The sequence below is a fragment of the Cupressus sempervirens genome, chromosome 3 (assembly GCF_028749045.1).
Source record: "Cupressus sempervirens isolate cs-2001-9-10 chromosome 3, ASM2874904v1, whole genome shotgun sequence".
NCBI lineage: Eukaryota > Viridiplantae > Streptophyta > Pinopsida > Cupressales > Cupressaceae > Cupressus > Cupressus sempervirens.
The window spans coordinates 799720954-799747012 of record NC_143120.1 but is presented as its reverse complement, the minus strand read 5'-3'; the positions used below and the strand labels follow the sequence as shown (position 1 = coordinate 799747012).

Sequence of the window (26059 nt, the reverse complement as noted above, 5' to 3'; positions counted from 1 at the left end):
ATTCTAATATGACATAAACAAAATAAGTCAAAAATGACACATGATCGATATGCCATTTTGATCAGTTACAAGCTTATATCTGATTATGTAGGCTATGTTAGGCTTTAATTATTATTATTAACTCCACATTCAAAGGAAGATACAAGAAAGATGATAAATCATAACAAAGCATCTGAACCTACTATATTGTAATGCATAACGAACAACAATGTACAGCGAATTCTTCCAAAATCCAGTCAGAAAATGTAAAATTGTATCTCATAAAGTAGTCAACAAAATAAGAAACTATTAATTAACGTTTCAAGTTCTATACACTTCCAGCAAAAGTAATTTAACTGTGATTGCTCTGAATTAATATCATTACATGCTGCCAGTCAAAAAAGGCTATTAAATTCTCCAACTAGTTATTTTGATACGGGACCTCAATTCACATTACAAAGAAGAATATAAATACAATTTAGTTGTGGAAACGATGCTCAATTAATCTTATAAAATGCCCCATGCACTTAAATAGGAGCAGTCATAGCACTGAAAAGCAGAAGGTGGAGAATGCTTCTTACATATCTTTAGATATAAATTCCCCAATAAATAAGCTCACATATGGATCAGAACAGTCTGCAAGTTGAAAAGGAAACATCACCCAGGCCAAAATGAGTACAGGAAGTGAATCCATGAATCACCTGTGGAACTAATTAACATTGCCATTGTTCACTTCAACAGTTGACGCCAAGAAATGAACAGAGACTTTGGAGCTTATGTAGTGCCCAGTTCTTGGTTCAAATAATCTGCAAACATTCTTTTTGCACTTTGAGCATCTATGGGAGGAGGAGGACCACTCAAACTGGTTTGCCCTGTAAGTTTTACAAATGTTCTGCGTAGGCGACGCAGCTCAGGTAACCCAACTGTTCTCTGAATATTAATGTGAAGTGAAAGTCAAGGAAAGCTACCTTTCTATAACTATCTCAGTGTGATGAGATAAAGTGTAGCAAAAATATAGTATAACATATAGCCAGTTTAACAAAAAGGATATTGTTGGTAATCCTTCACCAAGATTAATACCATTGAGAACACCTCCATATCCTTGAGCCTGTGCATCAACAAGGATATTGATGACATCCTGCATCATAAAATTTCACATATATTTTAATAGTTTAATTATCATAGAATGCAAAAAGAACTGAAGCAGCATCTTCTGAGACTTATAGGAATTCAGTTGATCTAGACAAAAATCACGGATCTCCTCAGAGAAAGTCTCAGGTGGGAGTTCCTGAGTTTGAAATACAAATCCAAAACAGTTTTTAGTTTAATAAGCTTGTACTTATTGGACTGCCCATTCAACTTCCAAATAGGATGGGGCCACCATCAAGCATGGTGTTCAACTTCTCAAATAGGATGGGCCATTGAAGAGTGGTGACATATTTTGGTCATACTAAAACTCTAATATATTATTTTTTGGTAAGATTTTGGTTTATTGAAAGCATACAATAAAAAAGAGCATGGTTAGGGGAGTGTCTCTCAATGGATGCCAGGGCCCTAAGAGGTTGTCAAGATAACCCATTGTTGTGCAGATAATCAACTGATAATTCAATAAAATGAACTGGGTACAGTTGACACGTTAATCAAAAAAGTTATATTCTGTCACCCATGGCCTTGAGTGCTTGTACAAACTATGAGGACGGATTAGAGAAGGTCTAGTTATCCATGGGGCATTGATATGACAAATCGACTTCCATGTTCTCATGAAAGGTTGCTGGTTCCAAATGAGTATCCCCCTGGGGGTCAAGGTATACAGAAAGACTACCAGGGTAACCCAGGGTATTAAGGATCTATGTGATGACACTCTCCTATGAGTGTCTTAGAAACCTTCCAATTAGCCTTGTGGTTTGCATCCAGTCCCTTCGTGAATACTTATGTTATTCTTTTGGTTTCCTATGTGATTTTCCTATATCATCGTTTAGAGCCTTGTCTTTATGTTTGCTTGTGTGGTGTGGGGCCTTGTGTCTATCTCCTACCACAGAGGAGTGTGCCTCAGGGTTTAGCATGGTCGGGTTGTGATATCCCCTACCTGTAATAATATCTTCATTATTTGGTAAATAAATAAATTTCATTATTTTAATATATTGTTTATTTATATTTAAATAAATAAACATATCAAGGAATTTTATCTGATAAAATGATGAATTTCAGTATTTAATAAATAAATAACTAAATATGCATTAATGGTGGCGAACACATAATATATGCAAACATCTCCCACGGGTGAGCACTGACAAGGGTTCTGATTTCCAATGTGGCTGGACAAGAAAACGGGACACACAAAGAGGAAGTATGATATCCTCTGCAGATAATATAGAAATACCATTGCAGAAAATAAGTAAAGTGCAAATGGCTTACATGACCGGTAACTTGCATCAGCAATGTTGATGTTTGGTAGCTTTAGCCGGATAAACCTATGGATATAGATAATTATATATGAGATATAATTTATATATGTGTTCACTGTATTTGAGATGTAAGTTTATTATTATATGAAAGAAATTAATATAATATATATATATATATATCATTATTATATTAATTATCTAATTAACGAATAGACATGTCACATGAAGGGACATGTCTGTTCATTGCTTATGCTCATTATAAATATAAGAGATCGCTGCCATTTGGAAAACACATACCTTAACATAGCAGTGCTTAGTACATTTGCAGCAGTCCTAATAAATCAACATGGTATCAAAGCAGGGCTGCAAATGTAAGAAAATAAGAGACACAGTAGAAATGCATACCTTAAGAAAGGGATCGAAACAAATGTCTAAATTGCAGGGAAGCCATTGTTAAAGCAGTAAAATGGATGAGCTACTACTCAGACTGTAGAAGAGTGACAAACAATGTATCGGGGCTGAGAGATAATGCTTTGGGATCTCATGTGCAAGAGAAAGGTGGGAGAGAGATTCTCTCAATATTCCTTATCTGTGTATTCAATGAATCTCAATATTCACTGATAATATTGAATCATGCATTCAAACTGTAAATTGGGTCCATGGTCCAGAGTAGTTGATGTTGGAGATTGGAGTTGCAGATTGCAACCCAAATGGATGTCCCATGTTGTTGTATGCAGGGAGCAAAAGGCGTTCATAAAACACAATGCCCACCACCACTCCATTGCACAGGAGTCATTGATTGTGCTCAAGTTCTCAAAGCAATGATATCAATCGACAAATATGGAGGAAGAGACACCAAGTTGGGAAGCCAGATTGGGACCGACAAGTTGGGGCTGAGTGGCAAGGAAGTGCTCGGATCGAGATTAGATAGATGTGTCAGATTTCTGCTTCAAAGTTGGTGGGGATTTACGTTCGATCATTAATGTAGTGTCATGTCCCCTTCTCTACACTAGTGTTTTGGTGCCAGGTTGATCTATCTCCACATCTGGATAGATTAACGGCATTAGCTATCAGGATGCCTACCGATCACATCAAAGATTTTATATTATGTAATTCAGTTATTTTATTAAAGTGTGTGCGGGTAAAGTTACTCTTATAAAGTCATTTATTTTATAAAGTGACTTAAGAGACTACAGGACGAAATTGTGTTTTATCCCACATACCTTGTTTCATTGTTGTTTCCCCTCACTTCGAGGTTATAAAAGGAGCTTGCATTGGGATTGATACACAAGAATTTATGAACTCAAATACTCTCAAGTTCTAGTTGCTTTAAAGTGACTCATCTGAACTGTGAGGACAAAATCCCTCCAGTTTGCTTTTCCGAAGAGGTTGGACGTCACCCCAACCCTTCATTGGTTTTGCTAAGTTATGACAGATTTTTGAATAAGGTAGGAGGTCATATTACATCAGAAATTCTTCATCTCAGGAAGCCGCATGAAGAATATCATACAGTGGTCGTTTAGGATGTGATTGAAGAGTAATCAAAGGAGGTAAGGCGCTGAGTTTTCTGGCTGTAGCAGGTTTTGTTTGCTGGTTAAGAGTCTCAGGTCGGAAATGGGAGTAAGTCGCACATAGCTAGGAGCCGTGGACTGAAGTTTTGCTGAGTCACGTCATCAAGAAAAAAAATAGGAGGAAATCAAAGGGCACACCCAGGTGTTACGCAGAAAGTCTCCAACTGGGCCCTTACGTCATTGAAGTCTTGGGTCACATAGTGACTCTCTCCTCCTACACAGTTAGCATACACTCCTCCAGTTGTTAAGGTGGCCATTGAGAGTATAGTAGTCAGGTTGCAAGTAAAGCACCAGCCTTGGCAACGTTATACAAACTGCCAGTTGACACATTCAGGACAGCATACAGATACGGGTCTGTCACTTCTCTTCCCTCCCTATATATTGTTTAAATCTCTGGAGTATATCTCTGCCATTGCATTCTGAATTTAATGAAGGGTAACTGATTTGCGACTATCGTGTGTAATGAATGTTAAATGCAATGAATCAGTCTGTATACGTGGGGTAATCTCTTTGAATATTAAGGTTACATTCATTGGCTTCTAGTTTACAAATCACTAACTGTGGTGTTTATTATTCTGGACATATATTGATTGCTGAGATAAATATCGCCTGATAACTGTTTGATTAAATGCCCAGTCGTAAATCTGAGCTCTGTGGTTAGATTCAGTGAAGCTTATTACAATGTAATGAAGAATATGGGGTTGTTTGAAACTGTTTGACAAAATTACCCAGTACAGATTCAGAGCTTTGTGATTAAAATTTTCACAGGAATATTACATGTAGGGCTCAGAATGTTGGCAAATCGAATGCGAATTCTAGGAGAAGATCTGGTTAAAATAATATCAATCTCCACTGACCATGAAGGGCAAATAAATATCATGCACAAGAAATTGAAACTCATCCCATAGCGAACTAAAGGACAACTAGCAGTCGGTGGTTTGGAAATTGAATAACCTGCTCCAAAGAAAGCATTGACTAAAGGTTGTTGAGATACACCAATGTGATTGACATCTCAAACACATGACGTAGTGCATCAATTGCATATCAGAGAGCAGGCAAACGAATGCAGAATCAAAATTGATCACAAGTTATTTAGAAAAAGGAACCCATGCTAATGAATGATAAGGGGGAAAAAGTAGGGTCCCGTCCATATTTAAGGAGATAGACAGGATTGTAGGACCAATGTGAGGAGTTGGCTGAATCATACAAGATAAGGTAATATAATTGCTTTTCGTTATTTAATCAATTGACAATAGTTATATACAATCCTCATATATAAAATGACATTAATATATGGTAATTATATATGCATATAAAATAAATATATTTTCTAAATAATTTCTTATAAAGACAAGTGAATATAAATTGGGAGATTGGTCATCTTCAAAAATAATATGTTAGAAATATAGATTATAGTATGCATATAGAAGATGGAATATATGCATATATGTTCAATGTATATATTTAATTAGATATTTATTATATTGGAATAATGGGGTTCATTCTCAAAGTAAGAGGGAATGATGTTAGTTTATAATTATCTACATTTTATTGGAAATATCTTATATTGAGTATTATACTAGTCTCTCTCTTGCTTATATTTCCAATGCATACTATAAGAGCTATTTGCTTTGATCTTTTCCTCTGAGAATGTTCTTGTAAGAAAAACGAGATATTCTAGAACTTCATCAAAGGCAACATTGGATAAGGAGCTCAAAAGATTGATGATCAAAGGGAGTCTGACACATCTGTCTAAAGGAGCAGATGGAGGATATGTTTCAGTCGATCTTCGACAATCTTGATCATATCAGAATCAGAGGGAGTTTTAACTTCATGTAAACTTTTGGTATCGTCTATGTAACTGCATGATTTAACGAGCCTAACCCTTGTGTACATCATGAGGAAGTGAAAACTTTCAAATGATCATCACTTGTATTTGCAGAAGTTATTGGAATGTGACGATCTTACAGTAACTTATGTCATGATATGTATTATATGTAAATGTTGAAACAAATCATGATATCTTGTAAATCAACAACTCTAAATCAACAACTAAGTGTTAGATGTCATTCACTTGACGATCTATGAGTTGTTTGTATAGATATATAATAGGTGTACCACTCATGATATCAAATGTGATATCAAAATGGTGGATGTCTTCTGATAAAAGATATCCTTCAAATTTGTCATTACTAATATTACCAATGGTGTAATATCTATCTTGTGTTTATCCTCCTTAGCTTCAGTCGGATAAACCTGTGAATATATATAATTATATATAAAATATAATTTATGTATGTGTTCATTATATTTAAGATATAAGTTTATTATTATATAAGAGAAATTAATATAATGATGATATATATACATATATATATAATTATATAATTATAATTATATTTGTTATTATATTAATTATCTAATTAACGAATAGACATGTCCCATGAAGGGACATGTCTCTTCATAGTTATGCTCATTACAGATATAAGAGGTCATTGCTATTTGGAAAACACATACCTTAACATGTCAATGCTTAGTACATTTGCAGCAATCCTGATTAATCAACAGGCAATATAGAGATGCCAAGAAGAGATAAATACAGTCACTGCACCATTGAGAAGAGAGGATCAGAATTTATCAAAAGTTAATAGGAAATAATAAAGATTCATCTAGTGATGGCAGCCACAACACATACACTATATATAATAAGAGAACCATAAATCACAGTGATTTAGGTGATTCAAGTTAGCCTGGGCATCTTTTGCTAACTCAATGAATCAGATCGCCAAGTTTTTGGCATCTATCACCATGAATCACCAGTTTAGGTGATTTCTCCAAAAACCGTCCAAGATCGCCAGATATTGCCTGATGAACGGCCACACGACAACCAAAAATGTCAAATCAAAAACATTAAAAAATACAGGTTTTTTTAATATTAGTTTTTACCTTTTCTCTTTCTTAGAACCCTAAAAGGCCTTCTAATTGTTTAGCATGAGAAGAAGAGAAATAAATGACAGAAAAGAAAAAAGAGAAACCATGGGTTTGCAACCAGCAAGAAAGAAGAGCATCAAGGAGATCAAAAATCAATTTAAGGAGGCCATAAGGTTGCATTGGGGGCATTAAAGAGTCAATAACAACACTCCTCAACTCATTTGCAAGAGGTAAGTGTTGATTTTTTTTTTGTATGTTCATGTATTCTTCAATTTTTGCTAATTTTTTTTAGTTTTCATTTGTAAATCTTGAATGTTTTTTACTAAATTGCAAAGTGCAATCTTGCAAACCCTACAATGTTTTTATAACAAATGTGCAAACATGTATTTACAATTTTCTCAAAAAGAATGTGGGGTTTGCTGTTTTTTTAATTAGTTTAAGTTTTGAATTGAATTTTCTTATTGCAACAGCCTTAACTTTCATTTTCCACAATGCCTAAAAGGATGAGGCTTGGAAATATACCGAAGATTTTTCTAGAAGAACAAAACATCAAACAAAATGTATGTTTTGTAAAGACAAATTATGATGGCATCTATAGACTCAAATACCATATTGCTGTCATTCTTGAACATGATGTTACTGTGTGCACTAAACAAACTATAGAGGCAAAATGTTTTTGTTATGTGGCATTAGAGGCATATGAACAAGAGAAGTTAAATAAGAGAAGGCAACTTGAACAATTATGAGCTATTCGCTCCCATGCTCCTGTATTTGCATCTGCATCTGCATCAGTAGGTTTTGTTGGAGAGGGTTCTTCCATGCCTCCCTTTTTCCCTAGTGCTAGTGGTTCTTGTACTGAGACTGGCCCTATTACATTTCAACCTAGACTGCAAAAGTCCAGATTGGATAGTTACTTTGTGCTGCACACTACTCTAGGCTCACAATCCTCGCTTGAGAGCATGAATTTAAACAAGGAGATTTATGATAATGCCAAAAAAGAGATTTGCAACTTTTAGTACTTTTGCAACATTCCATTTATTTGCAGCTAGGTATTTAATTCTTTTTTTTTTCTTTAAGTTTAAAGTTAAATTTTAATCATTTCTACTTGTGTAATCACAGACTCATATTATATAGTAATTCGTCATCTAAATTCCTAATCATAATCTATTTGTGAGAGGTCTCTTTACTGGCAAGGCACGATAGATGTCGTAACTATTTTTGGTCTAGGTTTTAAAGCCTATACTAAGGCTAAGCTGAGTGGCTACCTCTTCGATGAACTGGTAGAAGATATGAAGCTTGAGCTAGAGGACCACCGAAAGGAATGGACAGTAAAGGGTTGCACTATTATCATTGATGGTTGGATGGATAGGAGGAATAGAACACTCCTAATATTCATGATTTAGGTGGAGGTGATTGATCATTCTAGTTTCCTACATGCTTTGTGAATTGTTATTGAATAATTAAAATTTTGATTTGTTTATTGCTAATTTGTTCTCCATGATAATTAATTGTTTTGCTCCATTTTAATTTTGTACAATCCACCATATTCATCAAATCTATTGATATTTCCTTTTGTGTAAAAAATGCCACATACTTATGTAAGGTTATTGAGGAAGTCGTAGCAAAGCTAGGGGAAGAAAATGTGGTGCAGGTGGTGACAAATAATGCAACACGTTGTGTTGTTGCAAGCAAACTTTACGTTTTTAGTTTAACTTATCAAGTTTTGAAAATAAATTTATTTGAACTTTTCTAATTCTAAGTTTCTTAAGATGTGTAAATTTCTAATTAATTTAAAATTATTGCAAGTAAACTTTTGATGGAGAAGCACCCCACAATATTTTGGTCTCCTTGTGCGGCACATTGCCCTAATCTCATGTTGGAGGACATTGGTAATCTTGAGTGGATCAAATCATGCATAGAAAGGGCCAAAATATATGCAAGTTTTTTTTACAATCATGCATTTGTCGTCAGCATAATGAAAAAATACACATGAGATAGGTAGTAGCTTGTTCTGGCAACACGAAGTTTGCCTCAAATATCATCATAGTGAAGTCCTTGATGACATCAAGGGAATAATTGAGGCGCATGTTTGTTGGGCCGGAGTGGACTTCCCCTTCCTATGCTACAATCACTGCAAGGATAGATGTGGTGGATTGCTTCTTTGATGAGGATGGTTTCAATGCACCTACTAAGGAAACAATCAAGGTAAATTTATTACAATTTAACATTTAGCATTACTATTTATTATTTAATTATTTAATGATTTAGTTTTACTTTTAGTCTTATATTTAAGTTTTGACTCATATTTTTTTACATTATATGCATATCAATGAGCCCCTTGTATCTCTCCTACGAATTGTGCAGGAGAAGTATGTAGATCAGGAGGCCATTAGATCCTAGTATGCAAAGAGTGCATAGGTATGCCCCCATTTGGGAGATCATTAATAGGTGATAGAAGAATCAACTCCACAGACCCATCCATCCAACAGCCTATTACTTGAATCCGGCATATCGTTTCCGTCTTGACTTCAAGACAGATGAGGAGGTTCTAACCGGCCTATATACAATGATGCAAAGGATGAGTAGCGATGGCAGTGCCTCAATCGCAACCATTGACCTAGACAAATTCAATAATAAGGGGAGATTTTCTCTAGTAGGATAGCCATAGATGCTCAAACATCATTACAACCAAGTAAAAATAATATATTCTTAAAGGTAATTGTTATGGCATTTTAGTTTTTGATTTTGTAATTTAGCAATAAAGTTGTACTTGTAATTTTGCAAATGAGAATTTTTTTTTTCTTTTCCCTTATTCTCGATAGATGGTGACATATGTTTGGACCCTCAACCCCAAATCTTCAAAGGATTGTCATTTGTATGTTGAGTCAACCTAGCAACACTTCAGGATGTGAGCGCAGTTGGTCCATATTCAAGCATATCCACTCAAAGAGGCAAAACCATAGTTGGCATAATCGTCGAGTTTTTGTAGGCAACGAGTTTTTGCAAAAAAAAGTCGCAACTCAGCAGCCTAAAAAATCACCAAGTTTTTGGTTATTGATCGTTGAGTTCTTCGCAAAAACTTGGCGAAACTCTTTTTTTTTTAATCATTTTTTTTAAAACTTTTTCAAAAAAAGTTGTTTAAAACAAAAGATAAAAAACCTATAAATATTATATAAAATAAAGAATTACAATATGTTAGTAGAGCTAGGAAGAGCAAGATGTAATTGTAATGATTACTTCTAGTTTGACACAAACTATTTACTACTTTTCTTTCTGCCATCAGTATTCCACATGAGAATGCGATTTTGTACCCATTATGCATTTATATATATCTAAACTCTGTTTGTTTCTTTTGTATTCTCTTTAATTAACTCATTAGATGCATCTGAAGATCTATACATCAGCATTAAGAAAGTTAAGACTGTAATTATCTTTACCAATATTTCTATTAGAGATCCTATATGCAATAACAATTACAACCTCCACCTTGGGACCAGACAGATTTTGGCCGCTAACTCGTCTACGATCATTCTAGAGATTGATCCAAAGTTAGAGCGGCTCACTAAGGCTACCGATGCAATAGTCTTCACTGAGGAAGACCATGAGTGGGTTGACTAAGTAGATAGAGAAGTTGTGACCATGGCAGAGGAGGCTAGAGCACGTCCAGACACTAGCAGACGCACATATATAGGCCCTACTGATGTTGTTCATAAGTCCATCTCACATGCAGGGGCTATGGCTCATCAGTCCTATAGGACCTACCTTAGACGCCTTTGTAGAAGGCAGATAGGATACTCAGATGTTGAGGCTGAGGCTGAGGATGAGGTTGTGGCCAAGCTTGAGGATGATGATGAGGCTTGAGTTCGACAATTTCTTTTTCATTTTGTTCATAGATAGACATGTGTTTCATGGATCTTCATCTTACATACATTTATGATTTAATGTCATTGATTTTATGGATCTTCATCTTACATACATTTATGATTTGAGAACATTTATAATTCTATATATCTATGTCATGACACATTATGATCTTATGATTTCTATTTACTTCAACTACAATTTACATTTTACGTGTGTGATGGATTTATCATTTATGTTCCTTGTTTATGTATGTTAGCCTCTATTTTATGATTTCATAGTGTGTTTAAGTTATATTCCATAAAGGGTGTATGAAATAAGCTTTAAATTGTTAAAATATCTAAATTTCAAGGGTTTTTTCACTTTGCCTATTCGTAGTCGATTCACGATTTGAGTAGGCCTTGCCAAGTCCAAACCTATATCGAGTTTTGATTCTTTAGGTCACTACTACCATATATATTAGAAGAAATAGTTCTAGTCGACAAGCAAGCTGTTTCAGACTGCCTGTAAGTCTGAAACCAACAACATACTATGTTGGGATAAATAAGCCAGTAATCAACATATACAAGTAGGTGTAAATAGAAGATAATCAGAAAAACACTATAACAGCTACTGTACTTTCATTACAGTGCATCAGCAAAAGACAAACAAACATGAAAGCCAATCAGGAACGATCAAACTGTCCAAGAGTAATATTAATTTGGTACATTCATCTGGTATAACCAGACAAACACAAGAGTGCAATTTACACCCTGCAGCAGATGATCCATTCACAAATTTGACTTGTAATATATTAAAGTGAGTATCCCACACACCCTCTATCATCAATATTAATTTGGTGAATAACAGTATGCTCATTATAGTTCTGAATTAGAAGAATAGGAATATAGTGTAGGACTGTTGAATTCAGCCAATAGACCATTCTGAGATGGGTAAGGATCAGCATCCCTGTAAGATGCCTTGAGGACTTGACCAAGATGGGATTAAGATGCCTTGAGGTCTTGTCCAAGATGGGATTAAGGGCTTGGATCCCTAGAAACCTTAAGGCTCTTGATGTTGGTTCCACACAATCTACTATACTCCGACATTCTTCCTAATTCAGTAATATAATTGAAATAGCTTAAATTTTCTAATTCATCAATAGATTAATTCTAGATTATCTCTTATTAAGTTGTACATAAGGGATCACTAAGGGACATTACACTGGTGGTAGCATTCTTTCTTCTATAGATATGTTCAAAGTTTAGTTCATGATCTTTTTGGATGGACTTGCATTTTCATTGCAGCTTCTTCTTTATATGGATAGACGGTTCCTATTGTATATTTGTATTATGCTATGAGCATGTGTTGATGTTGTATTGTACACTCCTTAAGAAACGAATGTAACATAACTATAAATATGTGACAACGACTATTTGAAATGTGGTGTTGGAGTTAGATCAATGGTTGTATTGACTACCATTTTGTACTTATATGTTACCTTCTTATAGATATGGAACATTTGGATTGAGATCTAAAATGACAATAGTTTAATGATGTTAATTTTGTAATTTATATCATTGTTGTTTAGTCGAATTAGTCATGTAATTATATGTTGCTTAGTAGCGACTTGTGAACCTAAGAGAATTTATTCCTTATGCATGTATAAAATGTAATGTATCATTTATTTGGTTGTCATGATGTATAAATGCAATCCTTATGTTTAAGTTGGAATTGTTGTCATTGTTCAAAAAAAAATGTTGCCTTGTTTGTTAGTAGTTATATGTTTGCCCTCTCGAGCTTCCAAGCAAGGCATTACATAAATTCAATCAGCAAAGCTTAAGTTAATTCATTGCATGTTACAACACAAAATGCAAATCACCTTCAAAAACACTTCAAAAAAAATTGGGCATATCCATTACAAAGTTTGCCTACTAAGTAATGTGCTCAATTGTCAATGATAAAATTGCACTACATATTGTGTCTTCTAACACAACCTTATCAATAGTAACAATAATGTTCCCCAAGCCTAAGAGATGAAGGGATTTGTCTCGAAAACAAGGGGATTGAGGGCTTTGATTTGAGGATGTGTAATAACCCCAACAAAATGTTTTGCTATTAAATTTAAAGTTTGATTAATACTAGATCTTGCATAAAACCCCAAAAATTAACAATTTTGAAATTTTCACAATACATTGACAAACCCAGTATTATCAAATGAAGCCTACAAAAAAAGATTAACTCCAAAGCCTTTACTTATTCTTAGTGTGATCTGAAATACATAAAAATAAGTTGTCACAGTGACATAAACAACAGCAGCAACAAAAAACCAAGTGAAGAAAGAATGTAGAACTAAATTCAGAAGATCACAACTCCAATGGAACTCCACAAATTGATGAAAGGCACAGCAAAGCCAATTGAAAACTTTGCAAGATCGACAATTTAAACTGGATGAAAAGCAAGGCAAAACCCAAAGGTGCAACATAAAATATTAAAAGATCCCCAGCCAAATTTGACCATTTTTTTTCCAATCTAAGTTTCAATGTCAATGTTTGTTTGAACTTTGCTAGGGGAAGTATGTTAGATAGTTACAATTTTTTAACTTAAAATGCAAAAGAAGTGAGAACTAATAACTCTTACTAAGATCAGAATTATGATTTATCATAGACAACAACACATTTATCACAAATGAAAGAACTAAACACCAAAACATGAATAGGCATACTTCAAAGTTCTAGCGCTCACTCCAAGAATGGGGTTTTTATTGATTGAACACAATAAGAAAGGTGTCCAACTAACAAGATGATGCTATTAAGTTTTGTTTGCAATGTTGATAATTACTAAAAACAAATATGCGGGAAACTCTAAACCCTAAGCTTGGCCTGTAGGCATGATCTAAGTCAAAAGGTTTGAGTTTGAGTTCAAGTTCGAGGACTATGAAGTTTGGATGAAGTTCGACAAGTGAAAAAAATCGACATTAAATTTGCCTAATGTAATTTTCAAAAGAATAGAAATATATGCTATTTTAAATATTACATGTTTTAATAATTGATAAATAATATAAAATAATATAAGTATTGATATGTTTATTTATAAGTATATGTTATTTATTATAATATAATATTAAATTAATATTGACGTGCTTTAATATTTGACATATAATATAAAACTAATAACAAAAATAAATTATTAATAATAAGAAAACATACAATAATAAAAATTTATAACTATTAACTAAACCTAGAATTAAATAATCTCAAAATGTTAAACATACTATAATAAAATTTAAAACTATTAACTAAACCTATTAAATAATCTTGAATGTTAAAAATCACTATATTATGCCCTAAACAGCCGACGGAGAGGAAAGGAAGCGGAGTTTGGTTCAGACGTTGTTGCCAATGGAGAGGATTGGAAGCTGAGTTTTCTTCAAACGCCATTCATTACAAGGCAATCAAGAGACGCTAAAAGCATATGTCAAAGCAGAGAAGTTAATTTCGTGAAAGAAGACAAGAAAGCAGACGGTAGAATGTGTAACCAAACGAGAGAATTCATAACCCACAACCTGCGACCTGCACTCACGGTTTCAGAAACAACGACCAACAACCTGTTTCAGATGAATTTTGGGATGAATTTATCCGAATTTTTTAATATTTTTTTAGGCTCGTCGAATTTCAAACCTAGAGCCGAAAATTCAGTGAACCTTGTGACACAAGGCAAGATCACCCTGTCAACTGACAAACCCTCAATGTGCATCAATCTGATCCATCAAATTCTTTGTTGTCTGAATGAATCTCACAATGATCTGCTGATAATTCTGACCTGCAAGCTGCTGCACAAATGCCAACACCTAATTTAGTGTGTACAACTACAAGAGAATGAAATCAGCCCTAAGCAAATGTATGGATAGTGTAGAGGTAGGTACAGCTGGTAGAGATGAATCCAACCTCCTCAAATCTGCCCAATTGACCTCTAATTGTTGTAAATTCAGTCAACATCGATGTTATTTCTATCCACCCAATGGTGAAATTGGATGAATTCACCTCTCAAGGAAAGTTGGGGTTTCATCCAACCTTCTAATCTTCAATGTTCAGGGAACTTCCACTCTCAGAAGCTTCAATCTGCTGCTCAAACACAATTCTCAGCTGTAAAAATGAATGAATAGATGACCAAATGGCTGCCTCCAATGTTCTTCTATATCCAAATTTTAACAAAATAAGTCTCCTCAAGATGGCCAATGGAAATTGCGCTTGTTATATATTTAATAGTTCATTTTTTATTCATGTGTTGATGGCCCTCTTTTAAAACAACTTTAGCTCACTTGGACATGGGACCCTTCTATTACTTTGCTCATTTATTGTAGTGATATTAGCAATCAACTAATTTTATTTTATTAAATATTGAAGTCTGATACTTTAAAAATTAATTTTTATTCAAATCCCATTACCTGGTAGTCCCAAAGAGAAAACAGATGATGCATGTCCCCTCAAGGTGGTGTCAAAATATAGCAGGCAAATTCACAGTTTCCTCCCAAAAATTAGGGATCCTCCCTTAAAAATAGGAACTGCAACTAAAGCCTCTAAAATGATCTTTGAGATCTCCTGATGTGTGTTGTCAACTCCTAGTCAATTACTGAAAAATAGGATACTATCTCAAATTGTCCAAAACATCTTGTAAAGCCCCCTAATAAGCTACAAAACCCTTGGTTAGGTCCTATTAACAGATGAAATGAAGAATAATGGAAAGAATAAAGGGCCCAATAAACATTGCCAAAATTTCATGCAATTTTGTGTGTCAAAATATGACACTGGATGAACAGAAGGTGTCCAATAATCCATTGAAACTCAAAAACATTAGGAAATTACCAAAAAGTTCCCAGACATACAATGTTCTTCAATTTGTGCAAATTCCAACATCTGTTATGAAGATAGGGATTGAAAATGAACAATACTTATTAAAATTCAACCAAAAAAGACCCTCTTGAAGATTTTCAAAATTGATGGTAAATGATAGGCAAAATGATTCAAGCAAATTTTTGCACCCTTAACTGTTAAAGTTGTAGCTTCAGTCGAGTTGAAGTATCCAATGGATCATATTGTATATATAATAAAATATGTATAGATGAATTATATATATGTGTGTGTGTGTGTGTGCGCGCGTGTGCATATACATATACTCTTACACACACACACACACACATATCTGCTGAAGTAAATTCACTCAAATCGATTCCTGTTATATATCTGATAATCTATAATGACATTGATTATATTATTGGGCACCTTCCTTAAGACTATCCAGTGTGTTATGGAAGCCGACACATACATGCTAAGGAAGTAATTCATATTTGTTAAAGGTCATGTCACGTAGGGACATGATGCTACGTGGCAATAGACAGGTAGAGTCATGTCTCTACATGAGCATGACCAATGAAACCTTTATATATTCATCATTCACTGATGTTTGAAATAATTCACAGCAGTGATATATATATATATATATATATATATATATATATATATATATATATATATATATATATATATATATATATTACAAAATTAACCTTCAGTCAAGTAATCGGTTATCATACTGATAGTCAATCATAAGTTTTATAAGCAGATATAAATAAATTTGCTCCATTGCTTCTCAAGCAATACCTGATTCAATCTTTTGTTATTTAGTTCAGTCTCCCTAACAAAGAGACTGCTAACTTTTACATGGTATCAGAGCCAAACTGATAGAGTGTATATTCTCAGTTATCATCAAATTTCAGATTAAAATCATGGTGAACCATGTAAGACTTGAAGATGCTTCAAACTTTGTTTCATGACAAATTCAAATTATGATTATTTTACAAGAACTTGAATTAGAAGGGTATGTGGAAGAAAATAAGAAAATACCTGAAAATGATCCAAATAAATCAACTTGGAAAAGACATTCTAATAAAGCTATGAAGATCATCATTGATTTTGTTAAAGATCACATACTTCCATCCATATCAAAGCTAAAACTGTACTTGAACTTATTCACACTGACCTGTGTGGTCCTATGTCAATCCCTTCACTAAGTGGGTTCATGTATTATGTTATTCCTAGCTTTACTTCCTAAAACTTAAGGAATCAAATGAACTGTTATTCAAATTCAAAGAGTTAAAGGGACTAGTCGAAAATCAAATTGGGAAGAAAATCAAAACACTAAGGTCTGACAATGGGGGTGAATATATTTCTGAAAACTTTAAAGAACTCTACACCTCTTTTGGAATTAAGAGGGAGTTTACAGTACCTTATAATCCTCAACAGAATAGAGTGGCAAAAAAGAAAAACATATCTATCATCGAATCCACTAAAGCCATGATGCATGATCAAAACCTCCACATCTCATTCTAGGCTGAAGCCTCCAATACCACAATATACATTCAAAATAGTTGTCCTCATTCAATCTTAGAGAAAATTAACCCTTGAAGATGCCTTTACAAGAGACAAGCCAAATTTAAGTCACCTAAGAATCTTTGGATGTCCTGTGTATATTCATATTCTGAAAGAAAAGAGAACTAAACTAGAACCCTCTGGGAAGAAGGGCATATTCGTAGGATATAGTTTAGCCTCCAAAGGTTATAGGGTTTACATTCTAGGACAGAGAACTATTGAAATCACCAGAGATGTAAAATTTGAAGAAGATATTGTTTATAACCTTTCTAAAAACATTGAAGAATCAAACGTGGAATCAACCACAGAATTAGATGACAACCCCATAATTGAGAATCAAAGGGAGAGTGGCTTAGAAGATCATGTATTCCCTTCTTCAAATACTGAAAATGCTGAAAACCCTAACAATAAGAAAAGGCCACTATGTGCAAGAAAGATGATTGAAGAAAACAATATAGAACTTGATGAGATAATTAGAGAAAGCAAGAAAACTATAAATCGTTCATGCTATGTTACTCTAGTATCCGAACTAATAAAATTTGAACCTTCAAGTGTTAAAGAGGCATTATCATTTCAACCTTGGAAAGATGCAATGATTGAAGAATATCAATCTATATTAAAAAATGGTGTATGGGATGTCATACCTAGACCTAAAGATAAATATGTTGTCTCCTTCAAATGGTTATTCAAAATCAAACATGCTCCAAATGGTAGCATTGAAAAATACAAAGCCAAATTCGTAGCTCGGGGATTCTCTCTGAAGGCTGGAATTGATTATGAAGAGACATTTGCTCCAGTTGCTCGATACACCTCTATTGGAACCATTATAGCCATTGCAGCATCTAAAGGATAGAAGATACATTAGATGGGCGTTAAGACTACCTTTCTAAATGGAGTTATCGAATAAGTATATATAGAACAACTAGAAGGATTTGTCACTCACGACAAATATTCCTATGTGTGCAAATTGAAGACGACACTCTATGGCCTTAAACAAGCCCCCAAGCCTTGAATTTGGCAGTTGAATTCGATATGAAATATCTTGGACTTCTACACTACTTATTGGGTCTAGAAGTATGGCAAAAGGAGAACTACATTATCTTAAACCAAGAAAAATACACTATTGACATCTTGATCAAATTTGGAATGATGGACTATAGGCCTTTGACCACACCAATGGAAACAAATCTTCACAAGCTTAAAAATGATGAAATTGAATCTGAATCTATTGATCCTACTTACTACAGACAGATTATTGAATCACTACTGTACTTGATGAATACTCGTCCCGATATATGTTATGCAACCAATACATTAAGGGCCTGTTTGGTTGTTGGAATATGATTTAAGAATTGGAATCTAAAATTCTTGATTTGGGATTCTGGAACTCGAAATCCATATTACGGTTTCTGGAATTTATTTAGGGACTATTTGGTTCAAACCCAAAAATATTTGATATTCGAAATTTGTTATTCCAAACCTGTTTGGTTCAAAATACGAATATATGGTTCAAAAAATAAATATAAAAGCTACAGTGAGAAAGGTGATTCATAACTCCAATTTAATCAAGGACCTATTCATGGTGCTTCCAACTCCACACATGCTGAAAATGTCAATGTTCATTGAAAAATAAAAATTCAAGAAAAAGTTCAAAAGAAAGACGAAAGAAATAAGATATGTGCAATACTAGTTATTTTATTTAATCCAAACATATGAGCAAGTGCAACAATAGCTGAAATTTATCCCCCAACTTGAAAAAAATTATAATCGTACAAATTTCTGCAATAATCTTTTCTAATTTCTTCAAACGGCACCTGATAATTTTTACAAAATGGCGTTCAACGGGTGCCCGAAGTAGATGCAAAGGGTATCATTTCTTGAAATGCCTCATTCTCTCAGTTACAACTCAATTAAATTTCAAAAATATGTACAAAAATAGGTGCTCCCAAATAGGCATCCGAATGTCAAACCCAATTAAATTTCACTTTAGTTGAAATCCTCATTTTCAAAAATTCAAAAAATGGGATTTAAATGGGGGAATTAAAACAGGAATTCCAAATAACAAGTATTTTGAGGGGAGACGGAATTCTTGTTTTGGGGGTCTAATGGGGTTACCAAATCCACATTTTCCCGAATTCCAATTCCTATTATGTAGACCCAAAAAGTGGATTAGGAATTTTTGAGGATTCTAAATTCCAATTCCCGCTCAAATCCACGATCCAAACGGACCCTAAGTCAATTCATGTGCAGACATAAGAAGATACACCTCATGGCAGCCAGTCACATCTCATAATGCTAGTGTGGTACAATTGGACTTGGTCTTAAATAATGATCAAGTTGAGATTCAACTTCATGGGTACTCAACTTTTGACAGGGCCAAAAGCTCTGTTGATTTTAAAAGCACAAGATGTTATTTTAGTCTTCATTCACCGATGATATCTTGGTTTAGCAGAAAGCAGTCATCAATTGCCCTAAATTTCACTAAAGCAGAATATATAGCTATCTCCATAGGAGCCAGAGAAGCAGTATGGTTAAGGAAGTTGCTAATTGGATTATTTGAAAGCTTAAAACATACAATTATGCATTGTGACAATCAAAGCTGCATTAAGTTGTCGGTAAATCCATTTTTCCACAACCGATCGAAGCATATTGAAATCTCTTATCATTATGTGAGATATGGTGGACAAAGATGTTCTCAAGCTAGAATACATCAGCAATAATGAGCAAATTATCGATATATTCACTAAACCTTTCTCTAAGCCTAAATTGGAGCATTTCAAAGGAAAACTTAGGATGATTCAAATGTGATTATAACTCCTGAGAATGAATCTTAGTTATATTTGTTATAATATATGTGTACTTTCATTTGAAATTTTTTATGATTAAAGAGTTACCTTCTCATATATGTGTAATATGTCATTTCAGGTGATGATCTTTTACTAATATATATTTTGGAAGGTAGCTATTGTAAGCTGATGATCTTACCCATTTCTTAACCTGTTGTCATGACAGACTTCATTAAATTGTTGTCCTGGAGTGTCAGAAGTCATGATAACGAACGTATCATAATTAGACTTCATCAAGTTGTTGTCCCGGAGTGCTGGAGATCATGATACTTCTCATGAGACAGATCGTGACATTGTGATTTCTTGTTATCTAATAGACTACATTAAGTAGCTGTCTCAGAGTGTCGGAAATCAAATAACCTATTCTCTTGATAGGCATCAATGAGGTTGATGCTAGTGCACATATCAAGAGAATATAAGTTTGTTTTTTAATGATTCACCTCTCCCTCGCTAAGAGTGTTAAAGTTGTAGCTTCAGTTGAATTGAAGCATCCAGCACATCATATTGTATATATAATAAAATATGTATAGATGCATTATATATATATATGAGTATGTGTGTGTGTGTGTGTGTGTGTGTGTGTGTGTGTATTTGCTAAAGTAAATTCAGTCAGATCAATCCTTGTTATATATTTGATACTCCATAATAACATTGATTATATTATCGGGCACCTTCCTCCAGACTATTGGGTGTGTTATGGAAGCCGACACATATATCTTAAGTAATTAATATTTGTTAAAGTTCATGTCACATAGGGATATGACCCTAGGTGGAAATAGCCACGTAGTCATGTCCCTACGTGAGCATGACCAATGAAACCTATATATATTCATCGTTCACTGCTGTTAGAAATAATACCAATAAACTTGGCAGTATTCAGTATAACAGCAATGACAAATATATTACATTTAGTATAATAGCAGTCATATATATATATATATATATATTACCATATTAATCTTCAGTCAAGTAATCAAGTAATCAGTTATCATACTGACAGTCAATCAGAAGTTTTATAAGCAGATATAAATAAATTTGCTCCATTGCTTCTCAGGCAATACCTGATTCAATCTTTTGTTATTCAATTCAGTCTCTCTATCAGAGATCCTGCTAACTTTTACATTAGCTTGAGTGCCTTCCCTATGTATTAACTTACTTGATTGCATAAGTAGAGGTGCGCAATGTTTTACAACATACTCATAAACTCAGAAGAAGGCTTATTAAACTACAAAAGCATTTATTTTGGGCCAAAATTTGAATGGTGCAAAACTTACGAGACAGTGGGCAAAGATTTCCCATAGGGGCATAAACTTGACCTTCATTAAAAAAAAATTGAAATCAATGCATCATGACTATTGGTTCCCCAATAAAATGGCAAGTTTATTACCAACACCTTCACATATATTCTGTTAAGTTTGTAGCTTCAGTCGGATGGATTCGATCATGAGATACATTGTTGATGGTAAATCATCATTTAGACAAATATTCTTATATATAATATATTTTATATATATAAAAGATATTATAATATATATATATATAATATTTTATATATATATATATATACACACACACATATAGTATATATGTATGGTTATTTATATTCTTAATATATTATCATTATCTAATGATGATTAACCATAGAGACATGTCTCTTCATGAGACATATCTCCTCCTCTCATATTTGTAAGTCTTCAAATCTGCATTTGGAACACACCAATAACAATGGCAATGCTATTACATTTGCAGAAAACGATCTTTAATACCACAACATGGTATCAGAGCCAAACTGCAAATGAATAGAAGTAACCGGAAAGAACTAATACAAGTCAACACTATCCAGCCAGATAAAACTGATACTAGACCTGCACAATTTAGACGATGATATTACCAGTAAAATCAGAGAAAGTATCAACACAGATTATGAACATGATATCATTAGACACGGACCAATAATCAGTAAATCATTGAAGGATTAGACTAAGAGTTGGGGACTCCAAATCAGAAGGCGGTAAATGTCCAAGAAATTTGTACGGTCCATGTAAGAGAAGCAACATTTAACGAACTCTATATCAATGATTATGAGAAGAGAAGTCAATTGGGGAAAAATAAGAATCAGAAATATATGGGAACCACTATGGTCTTGACATGAAATTGTTGTGAAAGTTTCTAAGACAAAAAATATCCATGCATAATGATGTTGCCTCATGTTAGAACCAATCTATGACTCAAGATGGAAATTGCAATTATCAACTGGCATTCAACTACCATCATATTTCCAAGTGTACAATGTAGTGAATTTCTGAAGCAATCTAGTTCAATTTAGTTACTCAAACAGCGAAGAATTTGCATGGAGCATTTGCATTGGTCTTGGGTTGAATTTGAACATTATGGAAGACGATTGGTTATAGGGATTATCAACGGAGATGGCAATTAATTTCAGCAATTAGTTGACTCATCCTATCAATATGAAAGTTGCTCCATTGTTGTGTGAACTATGTCCATTCAAGGGTGACTACAGGATTTAGTTTGAGGCAACAGAGAGACATTTGGTTACTGAACAAAGGCCACGATAAATATCTAGAAGAGATACAAAATATGAAGATGAGAAAGAATGGATGGTCATCAAGAGACCAGAGGAAAATGCCAATACAAGTAAAGAGAACAAATCAGAAATAACCAATATATGGTTGCAATAAATGATAAATACGAGGTCATCACCTAGTTTGAGAGTATAATCAGAAATAACAAGAGACCAACAATATATTTTTGGTATGTCAGATACAACTATAAAATACGACTTGCAACTTATCTCACCATATCAAAATTGTGATGTAACTTGAGGCATAGCCTAGATTTTGTATCATGAAGTGCAAACTAAACTCGCTCATCAAAAATTAGAGTACTAGATATCAATTGTCAAATATTCCTCATCAACACATCAGACATAGAAGAGATACTCTTAACACAATGTTCGGTCTCACCATTACTCTATTTTTCTCATGTTGCATCTGACCCATACAAAAATGGATCAGCACTCATATTGTCATTACTAACATTTGAATCACAAATTTCAGCACCTTCTTTCTCATAGGACTATGATAAGCATGCTGTAACTTCATGGCTTAGAAAATTATCAGTATTATCACAATTCTAAGAAAGAGATACACCTGCTGCAACCTCTTGAATATACACATTTGCGTCCATAGTTGGCAATAATGACTCCTTATTTGCACATGCTTTCAAATCTGATTTTAAAACATGATTAGAAGCTACAGAACAGGCACTAATAATTTGATTTGATTCAATGCCAATCGCTGTCATAAATGCTTGGTACAAACTTTTTGATTATTTATGCCTTAACAAGTAGCTCATATTCCCACCAAATGCATCAAAGTAAACAACCGAACACACTCGATCATTGGGTATACAATTTTGACGTATCTCATTCAGAACTCTTGCAAATATGATGTTAAAGTGTAGAACTAATTCATCACTTTCAATGTGAATCTTCAACAAATTACTAAATGCATCATATATGCTTACCCTTGCTCCATGCAGGCTGCATGCAATTCATCCCAAAAAGAGATAGAAAAAGCTGGTAAGAAAGAAAACCAGTCCCTAGCCTCTTCTGTCAAAGTTTGCACAAACAATTCCATATACACATCTTCATGAACAACTTCAAAATCACCAAAAAAGGTCAACAAACACTTGAACATGTTGACTTGCCGAACATGAATGTCTCCCACAAAATTTTGGCAAGTAATCCCTAATATCACATGGAATAACATCTGGGAAACCATAGATGCCATCAAAACAATATGGCTCATACCTCTTGATAGAGAAGGATCTACAAACTTTACTCATGGGCTGCATACTCAGTGGAGAAATATTTGACATATTTCAATAAACTTGAAACTATCCACTCAAATACTTTTCAGATTTACAAACTTTGTGTCGGTTCCCAAAACCACAGATTGGAATGCTATGAGCCTTGCCAACTCAATGTTGGGATTCCAACGGGTTGAAGGCCAACTTGACAGGACTGATTGACTTTCGATCCGAGTCCTCTGCACTTCTGGCTTTGCAAAGCCAAGGCGGGTATACCTAATCCTGAACAAATCACTTAGGTCCAAGATACTTATAGCAGATCAATTTGAATATGAATGCAACAAAAGTTTCCTAGTGTTAAAGGTTATAGCATCAGTCGAACTAAGTAATCCTCACATTTTACCTTACACACACACACACACACACACACACACACATGTATCCATATACATAACCTTCTTATATGTTGCAAAAGACTCTTATACATACATACATACATACATATGCAAATAGAAATAAAATTCAGTATTGATCGAGCATTATTATCTTAACCGATGCCTCATTTAATAGTCATTCAAGTGGCTAACAAAACCAATGGTCATGCCACATAGGGGCATGACCCTACATGGCAATAGCCACGTAGAGTCATGTCTCTACGTAACATGACTATTGCCTGTAATATATATTTCTCAATGCCGATGAGAAATGGGATCAATAACCACAGCAATCCCAAAGTATTATTTGCAATATAAATCATATCTGCCATCGCACAAGTCAATACATATTAGCATTTACATCAGATCGAAAGTATAAACAATTGTATCAAATTTATTAAGCGTCCACGTGATTAGTCAAGGTCATTACCGTAACAAATATGTATATTAAGATATAACTCTTTGCTATATATTATAAATAAATTACAGTATTCAGGCATATTTGAATACATCAAAATATTTCTGAATCTTGCATACTTCTCTATCAAGGATCCTATAAACTTCACATGGTATCAGAGCCTAACTGATAGAGCATCAGAGTCAGCTTTATTTAGATTTAAACCTATTAAATTATCTTTAATCTCATGTAAGATTAGAAGACAGACTTGTAGGGGCCTCCAACTTTGCATCATGAAAGATACGAGTAATGATCATACTTCGAGAAATGGAATCAGAAGGATACATAGAGGAAAATATCTCTATGCCTGAGAATGATCTAGACAAAACAACTTGGAAAAGACATAATAATAAAGCTATGAAGATCAATATATAGATTCTATCAAATATCATATAGTCCCATCAATATCAAGCCCCAAAACAGCATATCAGATGTTCACCACTATTAAGAATATATTCGAAATTAATTACCAGAAAACTGCTAACATTGAAGCAACAACTATTATACATCAAAATGAACAGTATAGTGTCTATTACATTATATTTTTTAAGAATTGCAAAATTAAAAGATCAACTTGCTATCATTGGAAATCAACTAGATAATAAAGAGCTATGTTTAATTGCTCTAAAAGGTTTACCTTTATCTTGGGAAACCTTTATCCGTGGATTAAGCTCTCAACCTAAACTACCAAATTTTGAGCAACTCAAAAATGAATGCACTCAAGAGGAGTCGAGACTAATCTCAAGAGGAATCAGCCCACATCAAGAGGGAGAAATTCAAGCTCTACAAACTAATGCAAACAATAAAGGAAAGAAGGGCCAGTTCAAACAAAAAAGAGGAAAGGGAATTCAACAAAACATACAAGAAAAGAGATTGGTCCAAAGTATAATGCTTCAAATGTGACAAATTTGGTCACACTCATAAAGTTTGTCTGGAAGAGAAGAAAATTCAAACGGCCCTAGCAGAAGTTAAGGATAAAAAGGATGAAAATTTAGCATTCTATTTAGCCCTCTCAAGTGAACTCAACTCAAACAAAAATATATAGATAATAGACATTGGAGCATCTCACCATATAATAGAGTTCAAAGAAAAATTCGAAACATTTGAAGAATACTCCTCTGAAAAAGTAACTATAGGGGATAAATCTACATATTGGGTAAAAGGAATTGGATCATGTTCAATACAACTAAAAACAAGAATTACTCTTCAGCTAAAGAATGTATTGTTTGTACTCGGCACAAAAGAAACTTGGTCTAAATAACTGGCCTTGCACATCAAGGGTATCGAATCACATTCCAAGAAGATAAAGTCATTTATCTCCTGATTTTTGGGAAATA

The 26059-nt window shown here is 33.9% G+C and overlaps 1 protein-coding gene across 1 annotated transcript in view; it reads right to left on the bottom strand.

Annotated features, from left to right (window-relative positions):
• Window positions 1-266: 266 nt before the first annotated feature.
• DRL1 (KTI12-like, chromatin associated protein) overlaps window positions 267-26059 on the bottom strand; it is a 161906-nt gene continuing 136113 nt past the window's right edge. Inside the window, exons 8-9 of the mRNA XM_089821962.1 lie at window positions 1031-1117; window positions 267-921 (exon numbers count right to left, since the gene is read on the bottom strand). Of these exons, the coding sequence (XP_089678088.1) occupies window positions 754-921; window positions 1031-1117 (255 nt within the window). The 3' untranslated portion in view covers window positions 267-753. The remainder of the gene's footprint in view (window positions 922-1030; window positions 1118-26059) is intronic.